The sequence below is a fragment of the Amblyraja radiata genome, chromosome 3 (genome assembly GCF_010909765.2).
Source record: "Amblyraja radiata isolate CabotCenter1 chromosome 3, sAmbRad1.1.pri, whole genome shotgun sequence".
In the NCBI taxonomy this organism is placed as follows: domain Eukaryota; kingdom Metazoa; phylum Chordata; class Chondrichthyes; order Rajiformes; family Rajidae; genus Amblyraja; species Amblyraja radiata.
Window position 1 is genome coordinate 34,844,463 of NC_045958.1, and position 20,539 is coordinate 34,865,001.

The window sequence follows — 20,539 nt, forward strand, 5'->3', positions numbered from 1 at the left end:
AGCGGTCTCCCACCCGGACCCGCGAGCTCCCGATATCACAGTCCACAGAAGCTGCGTTGCTGGAGCCTCCGAGCTCTGGAGTCGGGCCGCAGCAGCGAGCCCCACAATGGAAAGTCTGCAGCTCCGCAGGCTCCACGACTGGAGCCCCCAGGTCGTTCCGGCTGGAGGCCGCTCCACGGTGCTAGGTCCCAATGACAACGGAGACCCGACAGGGAAAACGTCGAGTCTCCCGTGCAGGGAAGAGATTTTTTAAAGTCCCCCCCCCCCCCCCCCCCCCGCACATAAACAGTTAAAAACCGTATAAAAAAATACAACCACTACATTTAACTAGATAAAAAAAATTATAAAGCCAGACAGGCTGTAGGGGCCGCTGCAACAGTGAGTCGCGCCGCTAACCGGAAGCGTTTCTATAATTAATTCCCATTCATTCTAGAATAGTTACTGACCACTTCACAATTTAATGCTTTCCATGGCAAATGTTAAATTAGTTGACTGACAATAGGAACTAATAACATGCAAGATATTTTTGTAAAGGTTTAGAGAACTATCATTACAGCTCTAGTGCAAATTTGACCAGAATTGCCGTCTGCTAATTGCATTGAAATTTTAAGAGCAAGTTCTCTTCCATAATTATTATCTGAGAGAAATGCTGAAGATCCTGATGTAGGTATTATTTGCATTTACTTGAAGGTAACATTTGGAGACATTTCATATCATTGGCAGCCTTTTCCAAGGGCAAAGTGGATCAGTAAGGAAGAAAATATCAGGAATAAATTATGGTTTGAAGCTTATTAAGTTGTTATCTGTAATCCTTTCAGGCCAACAGCAAACATGTGCATCAAAATATGTTGTACAATGTATTATGACAAAAACAGAATTTGTCAACAAGCTTGAAAACATTTTTTCTTCACCACAGAATAGATTTTGGAATAGGTTTTACAAATGTGGATTCCTTTCATTTTTTCTGCATGAGAGACACTGACCCATTTTATGCGGTGAGTGCTCAGTGATTAAAAGACTCCTTTGTGCACTCAGTAAATCCACGTACATTTCTTTGATTACAGATGATAAATATTCAATGCCATTTTCATGCCAAATCAGCAGTCCTTTTATAATGTAAAACCAAATGCTTCAAATGTCCAGCACAAACTAAGATAAGCATAAACACATAAGACAGAACTCTTTCTTATGAAAATAGAACTCAGAATCATTATGTTATACAGCAGGGAAACGGGCCCTTCGGCCCAATTCATTCATGTCAATCAAGATCATCGCTACTGTAGTTTAATTTGTCTGGATTGGCCCATAACACTCTAAACCTTTCCTGTCCATTAACCTGTCTAAATGTCCTTAACACGTTGTAATTGTACAAATTCCTTTTGCAGTTCATTCCATTTACCCACCTCATTCAGTGTGGAAAATGTTGTCCCTCAGGTCCCTTTCAAAACTTTCCTTTCTCACCTTAAATCTATGTCCTCTAGTTTTAGACAGCCCTACCCAGGGAAAAAGGTTGCTACCATCCATCTTAAATACCTTCCATTGCCCCTCATGGTTTTATCTATATAATTAAAAGTCTCATCTTGATCTCTTCTTGCTGCGCTGTATATTGATTTTAGAAAAAACGCTACCCTGTATCGCTGTGATTTTTGGCCATCTTACTCACAGTCCTCCTCCGTGAGCCAACCCCGAGGATTTTTCCCATCGATGAAAAATTAAAAAGTTATGAGTGTTTAAAAAAACCTTGAGATCAGCTGATTGGTCCTCTCGCCTGTCAATCACCGCGATGAAGGTCCGGGGGGGGGGGGACAGGACTATAAAACCCCGGATGCCTGGACGTGAGTCAGTCACTCTGCAAGATCGCGAGGGAGAGGCCACGACTGTCATTCTAAGCTGTGAATCAACTGAACTGTGAGTCTGCAATGTACTTGCAATAAATGATTTGTTAGCCCTTAATGACAACGCCATGAGTTGTTTGGCCTGCTGCCCTGCCTGTGCTTGAAACTGCAATGCTTTATTAGGTCCGACTGTGTTTGGAAGTTATAAATGCTTTATTAGTTCGACTGTGTTTTGAAGGAATAAATGCATTATTAGGTCTGACTGTGTTTGGAAGGAATAAATGCTTTATTAGGTCCGACTGTTTTTTCATCCGACCGCTCATTTGGTGACTTCCGCTTAGTGGACAGTTCGCGCTGATTGCGTAATTTCCGGTGAGGGCAGAGGTCATGCTGATTGTGTAATTTCCGGTAAATGCAGTGGTCACGCTGATTGCGGAGGTGCCACTGACTGCGGAAGCCCCACAATGGAGAGGCCGCACTCAGCCATGTGAGTAGATTCAAGAAAGTTTACTGTCATATATATGGTGTGTGAGTCAGTGTGTGTGAGTGTGTGTGTGAGTGTGAGTGTGAGTGTGTGTGTGTGAGTGTATGTGCGAGTGTGTGTATGTGTGTGCGAGTGAGTGTATGTGTGTGTGTGAGTAGGTGTGTGCGTGTGCGTGTGTGTGTGCGCGTGTGAGCCTATGTGCGTGAGTGTGTGTGTGTGTGTGTGTGTGTGTGTGTGTGTGTGTGTGTGTGTTAGAATTGGTGGAGAGGTTAAATATTGCGTTGGGGGACCAGCCCTCCCGTGTGAAGCTGGGACCCAACGGGTCCCACTTAGTTTAGTATACCTCTATAAGGTCACCTCTTTGGGGTGGAAGATTGCAACCTTCACCTGGTCCGCCCTGTTTCGACGAATGCAATCAACCCGGCGTGCACAATCAAATAAGATCAAATAGAACAAGTTGTCCTACAACTTTACGCTGTGCACGCCACACGCACGAAGAAGGAGAAGGTCACCCAGCATTGTGAGCCTCTCCTTAGAACTCAACCACTCCTTATAATTCAAATCCCTCAGGGGTTGATGGTAAATATCAAAAACAACTAACCTTTATATAGCCTCTCCTGTAAGTTCAAATCTGAAAATATTTTACATGGGAAGATATGCAAACACTGTTTGAAAGAAATTGCATGTGTAATTGGAGTGAATTCTGGAGGACATTGGCTTAATTACTGAAAAATCAGAACCTGATGATGGAGCAGTGGAGATGGTGTTTCAGCAGTGAAGGAGCTGATTCGGAAGTTGGCTACAGAAAAAGAAAACAGGAAAGAAAGTTGTAGGAGAGTCAAAATAAAGAATTCAGATCAGGCTGTTCTTGATGATGAATTCCCCTGCAGCAGACAGCATAGAGAACCCCTGCAGTTACCACAGATGGATTGTGTCCTTTCTAGAAGATGGTAATGATTTAATATATCTTTCTCCCGTCAGATTTATGTTCAGTTTAGTTTATTGTCACGTGTACCAAGATACAGTGAAAAGCTTTTGATGCGTGCTATCCAGTTAACAGAAAGACAATACATGATTACAATTGAGCCATTTGCAGTGTATAGATACATGATAGGGGAATAATGTTTATTGCAAGGTAAAGCCAGCAATGTCTGATAAAGGATAATCCGAGGGTCACCAAGAGGTAGATAGTAGTTCAGCACTGCTCTGATTGTGGTGTGTGATGAGATTGTAGATTTGTGACTATAGCTCTTCACTACTAAATTTTCGGATTTCAGCAGGGAACTCATCTATCCCCAAGGCCTTGTTATTTGTTAGGAAGGAACTGCAGATGCTGGTTTACACAATGATACACAAAATGCTGGAGTAACTCAGCGGGACAGGCAGCATCTCTGGACAGAAGGAATGAGTATCATTTTGGGTGGAGACCCTTCTTCAGACGGAAGAAGGGTTTTGAACTAAAATGTCATCCATTCCTTCTCTCCAGAGGTGCTGCCTGCTCCGCTGTTACTCCAGTATTTTGTGTCTATCTTGTCATTTGTTAGTTAGGATTTGAACTCTTTGATTTTGTGTCAGTCTGAAACGGTCTTGAAGAGCTCCTTCCAGCAGGCATGGCGTGCCTTTTTGTCCCTAATAGTCCTTTTCTTATCTCGGTCGTAGATGATTTTTACTGCACTGAAGAATCCACCCTTGCAATGTCTGTCATTGAGCTTCTGAGCTTCCTCTACTCTCACCATTGATCATCTGTTCATTTAGTCACATGTTTTCTGCTACACTCCTGTTATCTGGATTCTGAGGAGCTGTTACTTTTTCCCTTGTGAAATGGTGGAACCAGGAACAGTTTACATTTGTGATTAATTAGTACCGCAAACACCTATTCCTTCTCATAAATCAGTTCTGGTTCTTCAAGGTAAAGAAGCCAAGAGTTTAGGGCTGCACAGTGGCATAGCAGTTGAGCTACTGTCTTACAGTGCCAGAGACACGGGTTTGATCCTGCCAATGAGTGCTGCCAATATGAAGCTTGTACGTTCTCCCTGTGACCCAGTGCGATACAGGTACAATGAAAACCTTGCACAGACAAACACACAAAACATAAAATGTACATAAATCTGCAAGACAGTAAGAAATAAAAAAGACTGTACAAAAAAGAACACCAGTGCAAAACACAATTAGAAAAACAAACTAATCCATGATAGACACTGGTGTTCTATTGTCGATGCAGGACGAGGGTTGTGTGGGTTGGGTTAAGAATCTATTAGTTGTAGGAAAGTAGCTGTTCCTGAACTTGGTGGTGTGTATCTTCAGGCTTCTTGCTGCTACCCTGCCCAATGGTAGCAGCAAGAAGAGGGCATGGCCTGGGTGGAAGGAATGGAGGCGGTTGGGAGAAACATGGCTGTAAGAGGTTATGTATACATTTCTCCTGTATATGGGACATCCATGTTATTTGTGACAGAACATGACAACAAGAAACAAAGCTGGCTGCATCCTGATTAACTCAGCTTTTAGCTCATGATCTCGAAAAAAAAATTATTCTGAATGTTACTGCAAAAGGAATGAGGTAGGGTTCACCTCAACGAGATACGGCCAAACACAGTACATTGATTGGAATATTTGAGTCACCAGTGACCAAAAAAAAAAACCCAGCAGAACAATATGAAACCTTCCAATCACAAAGTATCAGAATTTAAGGGATCAAAAGAATATGTTAATCCTCATATGGAACATTTTCAACAGTGTTAGGGTAAATAGTTTTGCAGATGAGAAAAAGGAAACCATATTCCTCTGGGTCCTACTGATTCTCCGACTTCTTAATAGTTTTGTTTCACCAGAGATACTAGTGGAGTTTATCTTATAAAGAACTTACAAAACACTGTTGAAATGTTTCAAGCCAAAGCAATTCACATTACATACATTTCATATTTCAACTTCTTCTCACCCTTGCAGCAAGAGAAGCTATATTGACTGCATCATTGCACTGAAATGTCTGGCAACCACATGAGACTTTTGTGCACTTCTTGATTATGCTCTATGAATCAGTTTCTCCATGGTCGCCAATGGGAATTGTATCTCAAACAGATGTTATTACAAGATAATTTAACTTATAAATCAGCCTGTGATGTGAACCACTGCTATACGACCATTAAGGATGCCTATCGCTCTATCCCTCGCGCTCACTTCGGAAAATCCGAACATTCAGTAGTGCTGCTTCTTCCAGCATACAGGCAGCAACTGAAGAGCGCACCCCCAGGGGTGAGAACTGCACGGAGCTGGTCTGGGAGGCAGAGGAACAACTACAGGTCTGCTTGGAGTCAGTAGACTGGAAATGTTCAAGGACCTGAATGAATACGCCACAGTCGTTACAGACTTCATAAGGAAATGTGTGTAGGACTGCGTTCCTACAAAAGCCTACCGACCGTTTCCTAACAAGAAGCCTTGGATGAACCAGGAGATCTGCATTCTTCTGAAGACCAGATCTCAGGCATTCAGGTTTGGTGATGCACAGGTCTATATGAAGTCCAGATACGACCTTGACAAGGCCATCAAAATGGCCAAAAGGGACTTCCGCTCAAAGCTGGTGGATGGGGCGGATGTTCGGCAACTGTGGCAGGGCTTGAATGCCATCACCTCCTTCAAGGCGAAATCAGGAGGCAGCTCAAGCGACAGCTCAATGCGTTCTACTCACACTTTGATAGGGAGAACACTAATGTGCCTTCCCAAGCCCTCATACACCCTGATGGTATTACTGTCACAGAGGATCCTTTAGGGGGATGAACCCTTGGAAAACGCCTGGACCTGATGGTATACCCGGTCGAGTTCTCAAAACCTGTGCAGACCAACTTGCTGGGGTTTTTGCGGACATTTTCAACCTCTCACTGCTGAGGTCTTAGGTTCCACCTGCTTTAAGAAGGCATCAATAATACCGGTGCCCAAGAAGAGTAAGGTGACGTGCCTCAATGACTATCAATCTGTGGCACTAACATCCGTGGTGATGAAGTGCTTTGAGAGGTTGATTATGGGGCATATCAACTCCTACCTCAATAAGAACCTCGACCCACTGCAGTTCACCTACCGTCACAATAGGTCCACGGAGTATGCAATATCGCTGGCTCTCCACTCCCCACTGGAGCACTTGGACAATAAAAACACTTACGTCAGGCTGGTGTTTATAGACTACAGCTCGGCGTTCAATAACGTCATCCCATCCAAGCTGGTTACGCGAGGAGGTGTGGTGTAGCGGTGCTCCCGTCCAAACACAAGAACAAGTGTGTTTTATCATCTTTATGGAATTCGGAGGAGATACAGCGGTACTTTAAACATCTCTGTGTATCGCTGCAAAGCTGCAGAGACTTGTTTTAAAAGTTTCTGTGTTTTGGGACTGCAAGCAGTCTTATCAACTAACTGTGCAGCTCCCACAACTCTGGTTGGCAACCTGCCAGGAAACTGTTTGCGAACCAAAAAAGGGAAGAAAACTATTTCTGGACTTTTACACCTGCATCCAGAACAACCCAACCCCCCATCCCCCCACTGTCTCGTCGGGGCTGACCGGGCCGGTCTGGCTTTTGTGCGGTTTTCTGCACCTGCACCGTCTCAACCTCTTTCTGCGGCCTTGGAGCCTGAAGCTAATGACTAAGAACAAGACTGCAGGCAAGTCCCTTTCGTTGCTGTAGGACCAGCGAAGGACAGCTGGGATTGCCTGCGAAGGTCCGCAGCTCGCCAGGGAAAGCAGGAGAGCCGAGATAACCGGGCGGAGGTGGTGACGCAGCAGTTTTTCGGGGGCCGCCATTGGAGGTGACACCACTTGGCTCCATCCCTCGAACTGTTTCATTTGTTTTTGTGTTTGGACTTGGCCTCATGCCACTTGGAGTGTCTGTGTCAGTGTGTTGAAGTGCTATGTTTTAAATTGTAGCCCTGGATGTCATGCAGGGTCAGTGTTCTGGGGGATCGGGGCCTTCCAGGAGCTATGCAAACGCGGCTGCTTCAGCTGATCCTCTGGCGGCCCGGCTCTGAGGAACCTAAGAGGAACCTGCCTTTCGAGCATGGTATAAGGTGTTACTTGCCCCCTCACATGAACCAGGAGGACTGCTCGGCTGCCGTGGTCGTGGCGGCCAAGCACGCAGGTGTCCTGTACGTGGGATGGATGTTTGGGAAGGCCCTGTTCTTCCTTGAGTCTGTTGAGGGGGTGAATGTGGCCGTGAGTAAAGGGATCTCAGTGGGGGGAACATTCCTGCAGGTCGAGCCCTTTGCGACCACCGATCACCCCGATATCCCAGGGTTTCCGCAGGAAGGAGCTACGGCACGTTCTTTCCCTCCGGCGCCAGCTGACGATGTTGCTGGACCGGGGAGGAGGTAGTTGATGGCCAGTTCTGTGTCCAGCAGGATGAGTGTGATTTCACCGTCTACTGGACATCGGAGCGCCCAAGGTGCCATACCTGTAAGGAAGTGGGGCATATTCGGAGGAATTGCCCAAAATCCCAGGCGGAAGCCTCCTCCTCCGGTGCCACTGACACCCCCTTCCCCCCTCCGCTCCCACCCCCCCTGTAGTTGTCAGAAACCCTTGGGCTGCGCAGAGTGCGGGTGGGGGTGGGGAGGGTCAAAATAAGGGGGGGAAAGGTGGCAGAGAAGATTAAGCAAATGGGGAACAATATTCCCAGAGACAAGTACATTCCACCCACCCCGTCACCTCCCATTAGAGAGTCTGCAAGCCCCATAATCCAGCAGGGGCGGTTGGGATCGGGCGGAATGAGGTGGTGCCACAGAGGTGGGTTGCTCAGATGACCCCAGAGTCCGTGAGCTCCTCCCCATTGAAAAAGAGGAGGAATCTCTTTCAGGAGGAGCGGAAGGGTGACAAACGGGAATTCTCCAGAGGGGAGGGGAGTACTGTGGTGGAGGAAGACTCCCGCCCTCTGATTCGGGCCCCAGGTCCCATGTTCTGGAGGGGATTCTGGGGAGGGTGGCGATGGGGACCACTCGGGTGATATGGAGCAGGAGGAGATTCATGTTGGGGAGGGAGTCCTGCATCGCGCACCCAAGGAAGCCAAGGAGCAACCCACCCAGGATGAGGCGCAGAGCACACCTCTGGAGTTAGAGACTGTAGGCGGGGAAGGGGTAGAGGAAACCAGCCCTTCTCTCCCTCAAGACCTGGCTCCAGAGGCTCCCTGAGTCTGGTGCACCAGTCCATCCTGGGCCCAACTGGGAGAGGGATAGTCGCTCCCACTGTCGATGGTCTTGAATCACCGGGTACATCGGGGGAAGGCCCCTCTGCCACTGGCCCCAGGGCTGGGACGGAGGTGGAGGAGAGACCAGCTGGTGCGGCAGAGGCAACCGCTGCGCAGGGTGGGGCAGGAGTATCGAGCACTAAGGGTGTGTCCAGGGATGGGGATGGTGACGCCATCCGCAGTAACTCACCAGACCATGAGTCAATGGATGTTTTCGCTCCCCCCGGCACCACTCCACTCATTCCAGTGGAGGAAATCCGCGAGTTCATCCAGGCCACCGAACGAGCTCAACATTGGCCCAGACTGGCCTCCCTCCGGTGACCAAACCTACATGGGCTCACCAGCTCGCTGAACCACATCCTCAGAAGGAGGGGGAGGGGCAAGGGGGTGCAGGGGGCGAAGGGGAACGACCGGCACATCAGCTCAGGTCCTTCTTGGATGACCTGTAGAAGGACGCCAAGACAAAGAGCAGGGTCTTTGCTGTTGAGGGTAGAGATAGAGCATCCCTTGTAGCCAGGGTCCGGAGGGCAAGGAAAACCGCCACTCCACCTAGGGGGAGGATTGGCTCTGCTGTCAGTGACTGAAGGACCGGTGACGGGAACTAGGGAGTGGGCAGGGCTGAAGATGTCCTGGTTGGGTTGCTCCTAGGCCTGGCCAAGCTGGCCATCTGCGAGTCACGGCGCCAGACGGAAGAGGGCTTTGCCCAAGCCAGATGTTTGCCCCTTTACCGGGGTTACGTCCACACCCGTGTGGTGTTGGAGTGGGTGGAGTTATTTGTAACATAGTTGTCAGCAATTTTATTTCTGAATAGTTTGGCGATTCTGTAATATGGTGGTGGGTATGTCACCACGGTTATGTTTTTTTTGTGGCTTTTGTATCATGTTGAAATTTAAATAAATTATTTTTTGATACAAAATAAAAATCTGGTTAGCAAGCTCATGGAACTGGGTCTCTGCACATCCCTCTGCAATTGGATCCTCAACTTCCTCATCCACAGACCAGTCTGTTCGAATTGGCAGAAACACTTCATCCTCAGTAACAATCAGCACGGGAGCACCTCAAGGCTGTGTGCTCAGCCCCCTGCTCTACACACTCTATACTCATGACTGTGTAGCCGGACATAGTGCGAACTCCATCATCAAGTTCATCGACGACACCACCGTTGTGGGACGAATTACAGATGGTGGTGAGTCAGAGTATAGAGTACAGAAGCGAGATCGACCGACAAATGGTGCCAACACAACAACCTGGCTCTCAATATCAGTAAAACCAAAGAACTGATTGTGGACTTCGGAAGAAGAAAGTTGAGGACCCACAATCCTGTTTATATCAATGGGATGAGAGAGTCAAATACACCAAATTCCTGGGCGTGCATATTTCCGACGATCTTTCCTGGACCCAGCACTCTGATGCAATTATAAAGAAAGCACATCAGCGCCTCTACTTTCTGAGAAGATTACAGAGATTGGGTATGTCAAAGAGGATTCTCTTGAACTTCTACATGTGTACAGTAGAGAGCATACTGACTGGTTACATCATGGCCTGGTTCGGTAACTTGAACGTCCAGGAGCGGAAAAGACTGCAAAAAGTTGTGAACACTGCCCAGTCCATCACCAGCTCTGACCTCCCCACCATCGAAGGGATTTATCTGGGTCGCTGCCTCAAAAAGGCAGCCAACATCATCAGATACCCACACCATCCTGGCCACACACTCATCTCACCACTGCCATCGGGAAGAAAGTACAGGAGGCTGAGAACTGTAACGTCCAGGTTCAGGACCAGCTTCTTCCCGACAGCCATCAGGCTATTAAACACTACAACCTCATAAGCTTTGAACTACAATAGACTATTATTATTATTGCACTGTTATTGTTTGTTGAGTATGTATGCACGTGTATATATGTTAGTATAAGAATATATACACACTGAATTTTTTTTCTCTCTCTCGTTTATCATATTATTTATTATGATTGCATATTCTGTTGTGCTGCAGCAAGTAAGAATTTCATTCTTCTATCTAGGACATATGACAATAAAACACCCTTGACTACATTGGGTTTAGAACTTGCAAAGAGTTCCAAAGAGGACAGCAAAGAGTCAGGGCACCATTCTGACTCAGCCAGAGGTGCCGTTCAAAGGTTCTACAGTCCAAGGAGCTAGCATGAGTGCCAAGTCATCAAGTCAACCTCCTTCATTTCATCAGCAAACACAGTGATGTAAGGAGCGCATGCCTCAAACAATTGCTATACTTTTGGTGGGAAATACTAACAAATTCTAATAGAGTTGGTAGGAAGTATGCTATTATTGTGGAAAAGGCGGTAACCGGAGTATGGAAAAAGTGTACTGCTCATGCACAATATGTGATTGACAGAAAACGTAATGTTTGTTATCAATTGTCTATACTGTTCAACATCAGTCATACGTGACACTGGTGAGGTCGTACAATAAACCGGTTAAGTTGTACAAGACATTGAGGTACCAAGGTCTAAGCGGAAGCTCAGAGGGGATAGAGCCTTTTCTGTTGCTGCTCCGGCACTCTGGAACACCTTGCCGTTGCACATCAGACAGGCCCCCTCACTGTCCATCTTCAAATCCTCCCTAAAAACTCATTTTTATTCTCTGGCTTTCGACACTGGCTGAGACATTGCTCCTGTTCTTAGTGCTTTTAATGTCTTTTTAATTTTTACTGTTTTTTAGTCCTTCGTTTTACGGTTTTTAATGGTTTGTAATAACTTTTTGTCCATGAGTTTTCATGTACAGCACTTTGTGGCAACTGCGGTTGTTTAAAGTGCTTTATAAATAAAGTTATTATTATTATTTATGTTATTGCTGAGGCCACACTTGGAGTATGGTGTTCAGTTTTGGTCACTCTGCCATGGTAAGATGCCATTAAGCTGACGGTGCAGAGAAGATTTGAGGATGTTACTAAAGCTCGAGGGCTTGAGCCACAGGTAGAGGTTGGACAGACAAGGACTTTATTCTTTGGAGCACAGGAGGCCAAGGAATGTTAAGATAGAGGTGTATAAAATCATGAGGACAACGGATATGGTGAATGCACAGTCATTTTCCCAGTATAGAGGAATCAAGAACTAGAGGGCATGGATTTATTGCGAGAGGGGAACATTTTAATAAAAAACTGAGGGGCAAAGTTTTCATAAAGAAGATGGCGGGTATATGGAATGAGCTGCCAGAAGTAGTAGTTGAGGCATTAATGACATTTAAAAGACTTTTGGATAGATACATGGATAGGAAAAGCATTATAGGCGTACAGGCCAAATGCAGACAACTGGAACCAGCTTAGATCGGCAATCTTGATCATCATGGACGAGTCGCATCGAAAGGCCTGTTTCTGTGCTGTAGGACTATGATTCTACAACTTCAAATGGCTGTCAGGAAAATCAGTGTACACACAGAAGAATTCTGGTGCATCTGTGGCACATGCCAGAGCACATACACAAAGAAATATAGATGCAGCACCTTGATTAAGACACACAAGGCACAGGCTTTTTCAGAATTATTATACTGAAGTCATTACAGGGACTGTTAAACTCTTCATGAAACTACAGAGTGGAGCTCACTATAATCCTGCAAAATAATGACGGATGTCATTTCATTGACAAGTTTACAATAAAGCACTGAATGAAGACAATACAGACAGAGTAATTGAATGAAGACAATACAGACAGAGTAATTGAAAGAAGAAAAAATATGTTAGAAGACTAGTCACGCATATCAGTGTGGCAACAGATAATATTTGCACATACATCAGCTTTTACAATCTGACGAACAGGAGTTGGCATATGATAGAATGTCTCCTCACTCATGGATACAAGTATTACACATCCTTCCACATCAGATGTATTTTTCTTGTTATTTGGACTTTACAGGTCATCAATATATGTTGTTACAAATGGAAAATGAGACAGCACTAATGGCCAGGATCAACAGGGTTGATATCTGATACTGAAGGAATAAATGAGCACAATTTAATGGAAAATGATATAAGAACTGCAACCTACTGTTATTGACACATTACTACCTAAAATGGGAAGAGTTCCTTCTTGTATTCTGTTTGCAGTTACTTTCTCTTCTTTATGATGCAAAATGATTTATCTCTTAAAATTATGTTATAACAGTTCCATTTTTAAGTTGGACATAGATCAGCACAAAGATTAAAAACCAGGGGTTTTAACAAGGATGCTGTTAGTAATCTTACAATATAGTGAGCACAGACACATATCTCCAGTTATCTTTTTTGGGAAGTTAACATCAATTGGAAACAGCTATGAAATTCAAATTTTTTTTGTTTTAGCATGAGTCAGTTAATTTAAGTCCCATCTACACAAAGCATATACAAAAAAGACACAAGGATAAAACCAAGAATAAATCAAAAATATATTATTGAAGCAGAATTCTTAAGAAACATCCAAAAAAGGAATTGAAATGAGTGTTCAAATTTAATTTGTTTTTTACCTTCCCACTCCAGTTCATTCCCCTGCCCTGAATATTCCAGTGAATCTGCTTCATCAGGAGTCTCGAGATCATCTACATTGATGTCAAGATCTTCGGGAGTATCAAGATTATCATCAGAAAGTATTGAGCCTTCACTCTGATCAAGTGAAAGGCTGATTTCAGGAGCTGTCAGCTTTTTCTTTCCAGGGTGGGATCCATTGAGATCCAGGGAATTTGGTGGCACTGAGTAAAAAAGAGGGAAAAATTATTATGTTATTTAGATATCTTTAAAAAAAACTCAATTTGCTGCACATGTGCGTTTTGAATTCTAATAATTATGACAAAAGTGACAAAAACAAATTTTGTGCAACATCCAATCACCTCTTTTGGCAATACTGCATACAAATTAACATGAATTTAATTACAAAAATAGGATCTTTATTAGAAAGGAAATTCTCATCGTCATTAAAACATTTATAATAAAATTATAAAGAGAACTTTGTTGGATGGAGCATGGCATCGATATTCTGTCCATATGCATAATCTTAATCGAGTCATAGAGTAATACAGTGGAAATAGGCCCTTCTGCCCAACTCGCCCACACCGGCCAACAATGTCCCAGCTACCCTAGTCCCACTTGCATGCACATGGTCCATAACCCTCCAAACCTGTTCTATTCATGTACCAACTGTTTCTTAAATGATGGGATAGTCCCAGCCTCAACTACCTCCTCTGGCATCTTGTTCCATACACCCACCAACCTCTGTGTGAAAAAGTTATCTCTCGGATTCCTATTAAATCTTTTCCCCTTCATCTTGAACCTATGTCCTTTGGTCCTCGATTCCCCTACATTTTTTACTATTTTAGACACATTTGAACTGTCTCAACATGTGAAAGAGGCTACTCATTGTAAGGGGCACACCCTGGACTTGATTATCACAAAGGGTCTCAATGTTTCTGATATTTTCGTGACTGATCCTTCATTGTCTGACCACTTCTGTGTTTTCTTTAATATATCTTTTATTCCCGACATACAGACAAAATCAAATACTGTCAAAAAACGGTATATAAATGAACATTCTAATGTACTCTTTAAAAATGCTATCTCCTTGTTACCACCTCTAAACCCATGTTCTGCTGATGATCTTGTAGATAACTTTAATTCCAAAATTGTGAAAGTTATAGATGTCATTGCACCTGTTACGGTTAAAACGATTTCTGGTAAGCAAAAGGCACCCTGGAGAAAAGCTGCTTTTGTAACAGCCCAGAAAAGAGAATGCCGGAAAGCTGAACGCATCTGGCGGAAAACAAAACTTCATAGTCACCATGACATCTATAAAGAGAGCCTCCGTGCCTACAATTTAGACTTAAAAAGTGCTAGAGAAACATTTTTCTCCAATATCATTAACAACAACACTAATAAGGCAAAAACCCTATTTGCAACTGTTGACAGACTGACCAACCCCCCAACACAAATACCACCTGAACTCCATTCCACACAGAAATGCAATGAGTTTGCATTCTTTTATACAGATAACATTGAAGGCATCAGACGTGCCATCAATATCTCCGCTTCAAACAAAAATGTTGGATCACCACCCTGTTTAGGCAAAAGTAACGTGGCAATGATGACATGCTTTAATGTCATAGACTCTAAAACTCTTGTGGAAACGGTGACACAACTAAGGCCATCCACATGCTGCCTTGATGCTTTACCTACCAACTTCTTTAAGAATGTTTTTGACTGCCTAGCAATAGACATACTGCAAATATCGGGACGACAGATGGCACAATGGGCTAAGTGTTCGGCTGGCATACTGTCGTTGTGTCCTTGGGCAAGACACTTCACCCACCTTTGCCTGTGTGTGAATGTGTGTGAGTGATTGGTGGTGGTCGGAGGGGCCGTAGGTGCAGATTGGCAGCCATGCTTCCGTCAGTCTGCCCTAGGGCAGCTGTGGCTACAGAAGTAGCTTACCACCACCGAGTGTGACTGAGGAGTGAATGAATAATGCGATGTAAAGCGCCTTGAGTATTAGAAAGGCGCTATATAAATCCCATCCATTATTATTATTATTAAATAGTTAACAGCTCTCTTCAATCAGGCAATTTCCCAAAAGCCTTGAAAACTGCAGTTATTAAACCTCTTTTAAAAAAGTGGAGCCTAGATGCCTCTATTATTAACAACTATAGACCAATATCAAACCTATCTTTCATAAGTAAAATCATTGAGAAAGTTGTCCTCCAGCAACTTAATCACTTCCTGGCTTCAACTGGCTGCTACGACAACTTCCAGTCAGGATTTCAACCTCTTCATAGCACCGAGACCGCCCTTATTAAAGTTGTAAACGACATCCGTCTTAACACAGACTCTGGCAAAGTTTCAATATTAATGCTATTAGACCTCAGTGCTGCATTCGACACTGTTGATCACTCAATACTTTTGGACAAGTTGGAAAAATGGGTGGGGCTTTCAGGCACAGTTTTAAGTTGGTTCAGGTCATATCTACAAGATAGGAACTATTTTGTTTCCATTGGCGACTTTGTATCAGAACCAACCAACGTGACGTGTGGAAGCCCGCAAGGTTCGATCTTAGGGCCCTCTTTATTCAACATCTACATGCTCCCACTAGGGCAAATCATGCGAAATAATAATATTGACCACCACTGCTATGCCGATGACACTCAAATCTATGTAGCGCTATCACCAAATGATTATCGCCCCATAGATCTGCTGTGCCAGTGCATTGAGCAAGTCAAAGACTGGATGTGCCAAAATGTCCTCCAACTAAATAAGGACAAAACGGAGATAATTGTTTTTGGTGCTAAAAAAGAAAGGCTTAAAGTAACCCAAAACCTTCACTCTCTGTCCCTGAAAACTTCTAACAAAGCCAGAAATCTTGGGGTTATTATGGATTCAGATTTACATTTCGACAGTCACATCAAATCAGTAACAAAATCGGCCTACTATCACCTCAAAAACGTAGCAAGATTAAGAGGACTCATGTCAGCTCAAGACTTAGAAAAACTTGTACATGCCTTTATTACTAGTAGGCTAGATTATTGTAACGGTCTTCTTGCAGATCTTCCGAAAAAAACTGTCAGGCAGCTACAGCTTGTTCAGAACGCTGTTGCTAGAGTTCTAACCAAGACCAAAACATTTCAACACATTACACCAATTCTTAAATCCTTACATTGGCTCCCTGTATGTCAGAGAATTGATTTCAAAATCCTGCTGCTCACCTATAAATCACTACATGGTTTAGGACCAAAGTATATCACTCACATGCTTCTACTATATAAGCCTTCTAGACCGCTAAGATCTTCTGAAACCAATCTGTTAGTGATTCCCAGAGTAAATACAAAACATGGGAAAGCAGGATTTAGTTACTATGCAACAAATAGCTGGAATAAACTTCCTGAAGATTTAAGACTTGCCTCAACTTTGACCACTTTTAAAATAAGACTGAAAACTTTTATGTTTACTTTAGCTTTCAGCTAAATCTTAACTACATTGCACTTTTAACTTTTGCACTTTTTATAATGCATTTTTAATTTTGCTTTTCTTTTCTTTTAATTCTTCTATTTTATTTCATTTTATTATTTCATTTTATTGTATGACATGTTTTAATGTGAAGCACTTTGAGTCTGCCTCGTGTATGAAATGTGCTATATAAATAAAGTTGCCTTGCCTTGCCTACTCTGGGTAAAAGACTCTGTGCATCTACCCAATCTATTCCTCTCATGATTTTGCTTCATGGAATAGAGACCCAGCCTACTCAACCTCTCCCTTACACCCTCTAGTCCTGGCAACATCCCCATAAATCTTTTCTGAACCCTTTCAAGCTTGACAATATCATTCCTATAACATGGTGCCCAGAACTGAACACAATATTCTAAATGCGGCCTCACCAACGCCTTATACAACTGCAACATGACCTCCCAACTTCTATACTCAATACTCTGACTGATGAAGGCCAAAGTGCCAAAAGCCTTTTTGACCACCTTATCTACCTGTGACTCGACCTTCAAGGAACCATGCACCTGTACTCTGCTCTACCACACTACCCAGAGGCCTACCTTTTACTGTGTAGGTCCTTGCCTTGTTCGACGTCCCAAAATGCAACTTTCCACCCTCACCCTGCCTCATTCCAATTTTTTATCCAGTCGACCAGCTCTCCTTGGATCCCATGCAATCTAATCATCCAGGGCAGCCTACCATGCAGAACCTTATCAAATGCACTGCTGAAATCCATATAAGCACCATCTACAGCTCCCAGTAACTTTCCGACCACAGATGTTAGACTCACCGGCCTATTGCTCCCAGGCTTTTCCTTCCTTCCTTTGACCAAGAGGTCAAACCTCCATAATCTTTGCCATGTTTAGTCATGAATGATGATGGACAAATAAACAGCTGGTAGTAGGAGGAGGTCTTAGCTTCTTTATGATGGTGACAACATATGGTACAAAAGACTAGACTTATATATCGAGTAGATAATCCATCTCTGCTTCTTCCCGATGTACTTACCATTACAGAAGTCAGTCTTTAGCCTTTTCAATTTGCTCCAGTCTTTCTTACTGGATGTTAGTAAAAGACAGAGCGCATGCATGAAGAGTACAGAAATTTTAGCGGGCCGAAGTATTAAGGAGAGTGCAGTGGAGGAATGAAATGGGGCTGCCAGCAAGATTGAGGAAAATCCCAAAAATATTTTAAACATATTAAGGAGTATAGATTATCCTGGGAAAAATTAGTCATTAGGTTTAAACTAGCAATCAGTGCGTGTAGCCAGATAATATCGGCAAGCTTTAAATGAATACATTTACATCTCTAGAAAGACATGGATTGGCAATGTTTCGCATCAGGACCATTCTTCAACACGTGGCACTTTTATTCATAAAGCTCAGCTCAGGGAATTTACAGCTTCAGTGGTAAGGATGTTATTGGAATTATAAATTATGACAGAAAATCAGCATCATTTTGTTTTGGGGAGATACAGCCCCATCCAAGACAGCAAGATGTTGCGAGAGAATTGTGGACACTGCCCAGACCAACACACAAATCAACCTCCCTTCCATTGACACTTCGCACTGCCTCGTCAAGGCCACCAACATTATCGAGGACGAGTCTCATCCCGGTCACTCCCTCTCCCATTAGGCAAGAGGTACAAAATTGTAAAACACATACCTCCAGATTCAGGGATAGTTTCTTCCCAGCTGTTATTGGACAACTGAACCATCAACAACTAGATAGCGGTCATAAGGTACTATCTAACTCATTGGAGACCCTAGGACCATCTATAATCGGACTTATCTTGCACTGAACGTTATTCACTTATCATGTATCTGTACATTATGGATGGCTCGATTATAATAATGTGTAGTCTTTCCACTGACTGGTTAGCACGCAAGAAATGCTTTTCACTGTACCTCGGTACATGTGACAATAAACTAAACTATTTGATTTTAAGTGTTTGAAAAACTAAGTGCATCAATGAGGATAATGCAGTCAATGTATTGTTATGCAATGCAGTAATGCATTTTTCAACGTCTTACTTGGGAGACTGATCCAAAAAGTACGAGCACAGGTGCTACAGGGCAATTTCGATCCAAAAATGGCTTCCTGATAGGAGGCTATCCACAACACATTGTTAAATTTAGTTTAGTTTAGAGATACAGCATCGAAACAGGCCATTCGACCAGAGTCTGCGCAAACCAGCAAACCCTGTACAGTCACACTATCCTACGCACAAAGAACAAGTTACAATTTTTATCAAAGCCAATTAACCTACAAACCTGTACGTGTATGGAGTGTGAGAGGAAACTGGAGTACCCGGGGAAAACCCACACAGGTCACGGGGAGGATATCCAATCTCCGAACAGACAGCACCCATAGTCAGGATCAAACCCAGGTCTCTGGCGCTGTAAGGCAGCAACTCTACTGCTGCGCCATGTGCTTCCCGCCGATCAGATGATCAGACCATACCTGCTTGTTAAAGGTTACTTGACCGATGAAAGCCTGGGAAAGTGCACTGTTTAATTGTTATCTTGTGAAAACAGACCACCACACATCTCAGATCATTATCCACCTCTACCCATGTTCCATGTTTTAATTTCACTTTCACTGCATTTAATCCACCATCTAAATCTCCATCTACACCAAATCCCCGCCATACCACACTTCAATCTACCATCCAGAGCCAATCTGAAATATTGCTTGGGCCTCTCACATGACACATTTTATTTTAATCATTAACAGCCAGATACAGATAATCTTTGTCAGCTGGTTAAAAGCCAGTAAGTTTTGTAAGAGACTAAATTTAAAATATTTGGGTCATAACACATTAGGTTTAACCATAATGTGTAGGAAGGAACTGAAGATGCTAGTTTATACCAAAGGTGAACACAAAATACTGGGACAACTCACTGGATGGACCAAATGGACCTAAGTGCTGAATTCTAGTGGCGATGTGAGAGTGACTGTCGACATCAAAGCAGAATTTGATCGAGGATTGCTTCTACTACTGGAAACCTGTGACGAGAGCTGTACAACAGAAAACTGCAACATATGCTGTGTGTTACAGTGCCCCCCATAATGTTTGGGACAAAGACCTATTATTTATTTATTTGCCTCTGTACTCCACAATTTAAGATTTGTAATAGAAAAAATAAAAAGTGGTTAAAGTGCACATTGTCAGATTTTAATAAAGGCCATTTTTATACATTTTGGTATCACCATGTAGAAATTACAGCAGTGTTTATACATAGTCCCCCCCGTATCAGGCACCATAATGTTCGGGACACAACAATGTCATGTAATGTCATGTTTAGTATTTTGTTGCATATTCTTTGCATGCTTGAAGTCTGCGATTCATAGACATCACCAGTTGCTGGGTGTCTTCTCTGGTGATGCTCTGCCAAGCCTGTATTGCAGCCATCTTTAGCCTACGCTTGTTTTGGGGGCTAGTCCCGTTTCGTTTTCTCTTCAGCATATAAAAGGGATGCTCGATTCGGTTCAGATCGGGTGATTGACTTGGTCACTCAAAAACTCCTTTGTTGCTTTAGCAGTATGTTTGGGATCATTGTCTTGCTGTAGAATGAACCGCTGTCCAATGAGTTTTGAGGCATTTGTTTGAACTTGAGCAGGTAGGATGTGTCTATACACTTCAGAATTCATTATGCTGCTACCATCAGCAGTTGTATCATCAATGAAGATAAGTGAGCCAGTACCTTCAGCAGCCATACATGCCCAGGCCATAACAACCCCACCTCCGTGTTTCACAGATAAAATGTTATACTTTGAATCTTGGGCAGTTCCTTCTCTCCTCTATACTTTGCTCTTGCCATCACCATATAACCATATAACAATTACAGCACGGAAACAGGCCATCTCGACCCTTCTAGTCCGTGCCGAACACGTATTCTCCCCTAGTCCCATATACCTGCGCTCAGACCATAACCCTCCATTCCTTTCCCGTCCATATAACTATCCAATTTATTTTTAAATGATAAAAGCGAACCTGCCTCCACTACCTTCACTGGAAGCTCATTCCACACAG

The 20,539-nt window shown here is 43.6% G+C and overlaps 1 protein-coding gene across 7 annotated transcripts in view; it reads right to left on the reverse strand.

The window, feature by feature from the left end:
• The window catches only part of prune2 (prune homolog 2 with BCH domain), a 318,918-nt gene that overhangs the window by 63,084 nt on the left and 235,295 nt on the right, over window positions 1-20,539 (reverse strand). For all 7 annotated transcript variants that reach the window (XM_033017577.1, XM_033017576.1, XM_033017574.1 and 4 more), the window contains one exon: window positions 13,008-13,229. In XM_033017577.1, the coding sequence (XP_032873468.1) occupies window positions 13,008-13,229 (222 nt within the window). The remainder of the gene's footprint in view (window positions 1-13,007; window positions 13,230-20,539) is intronic.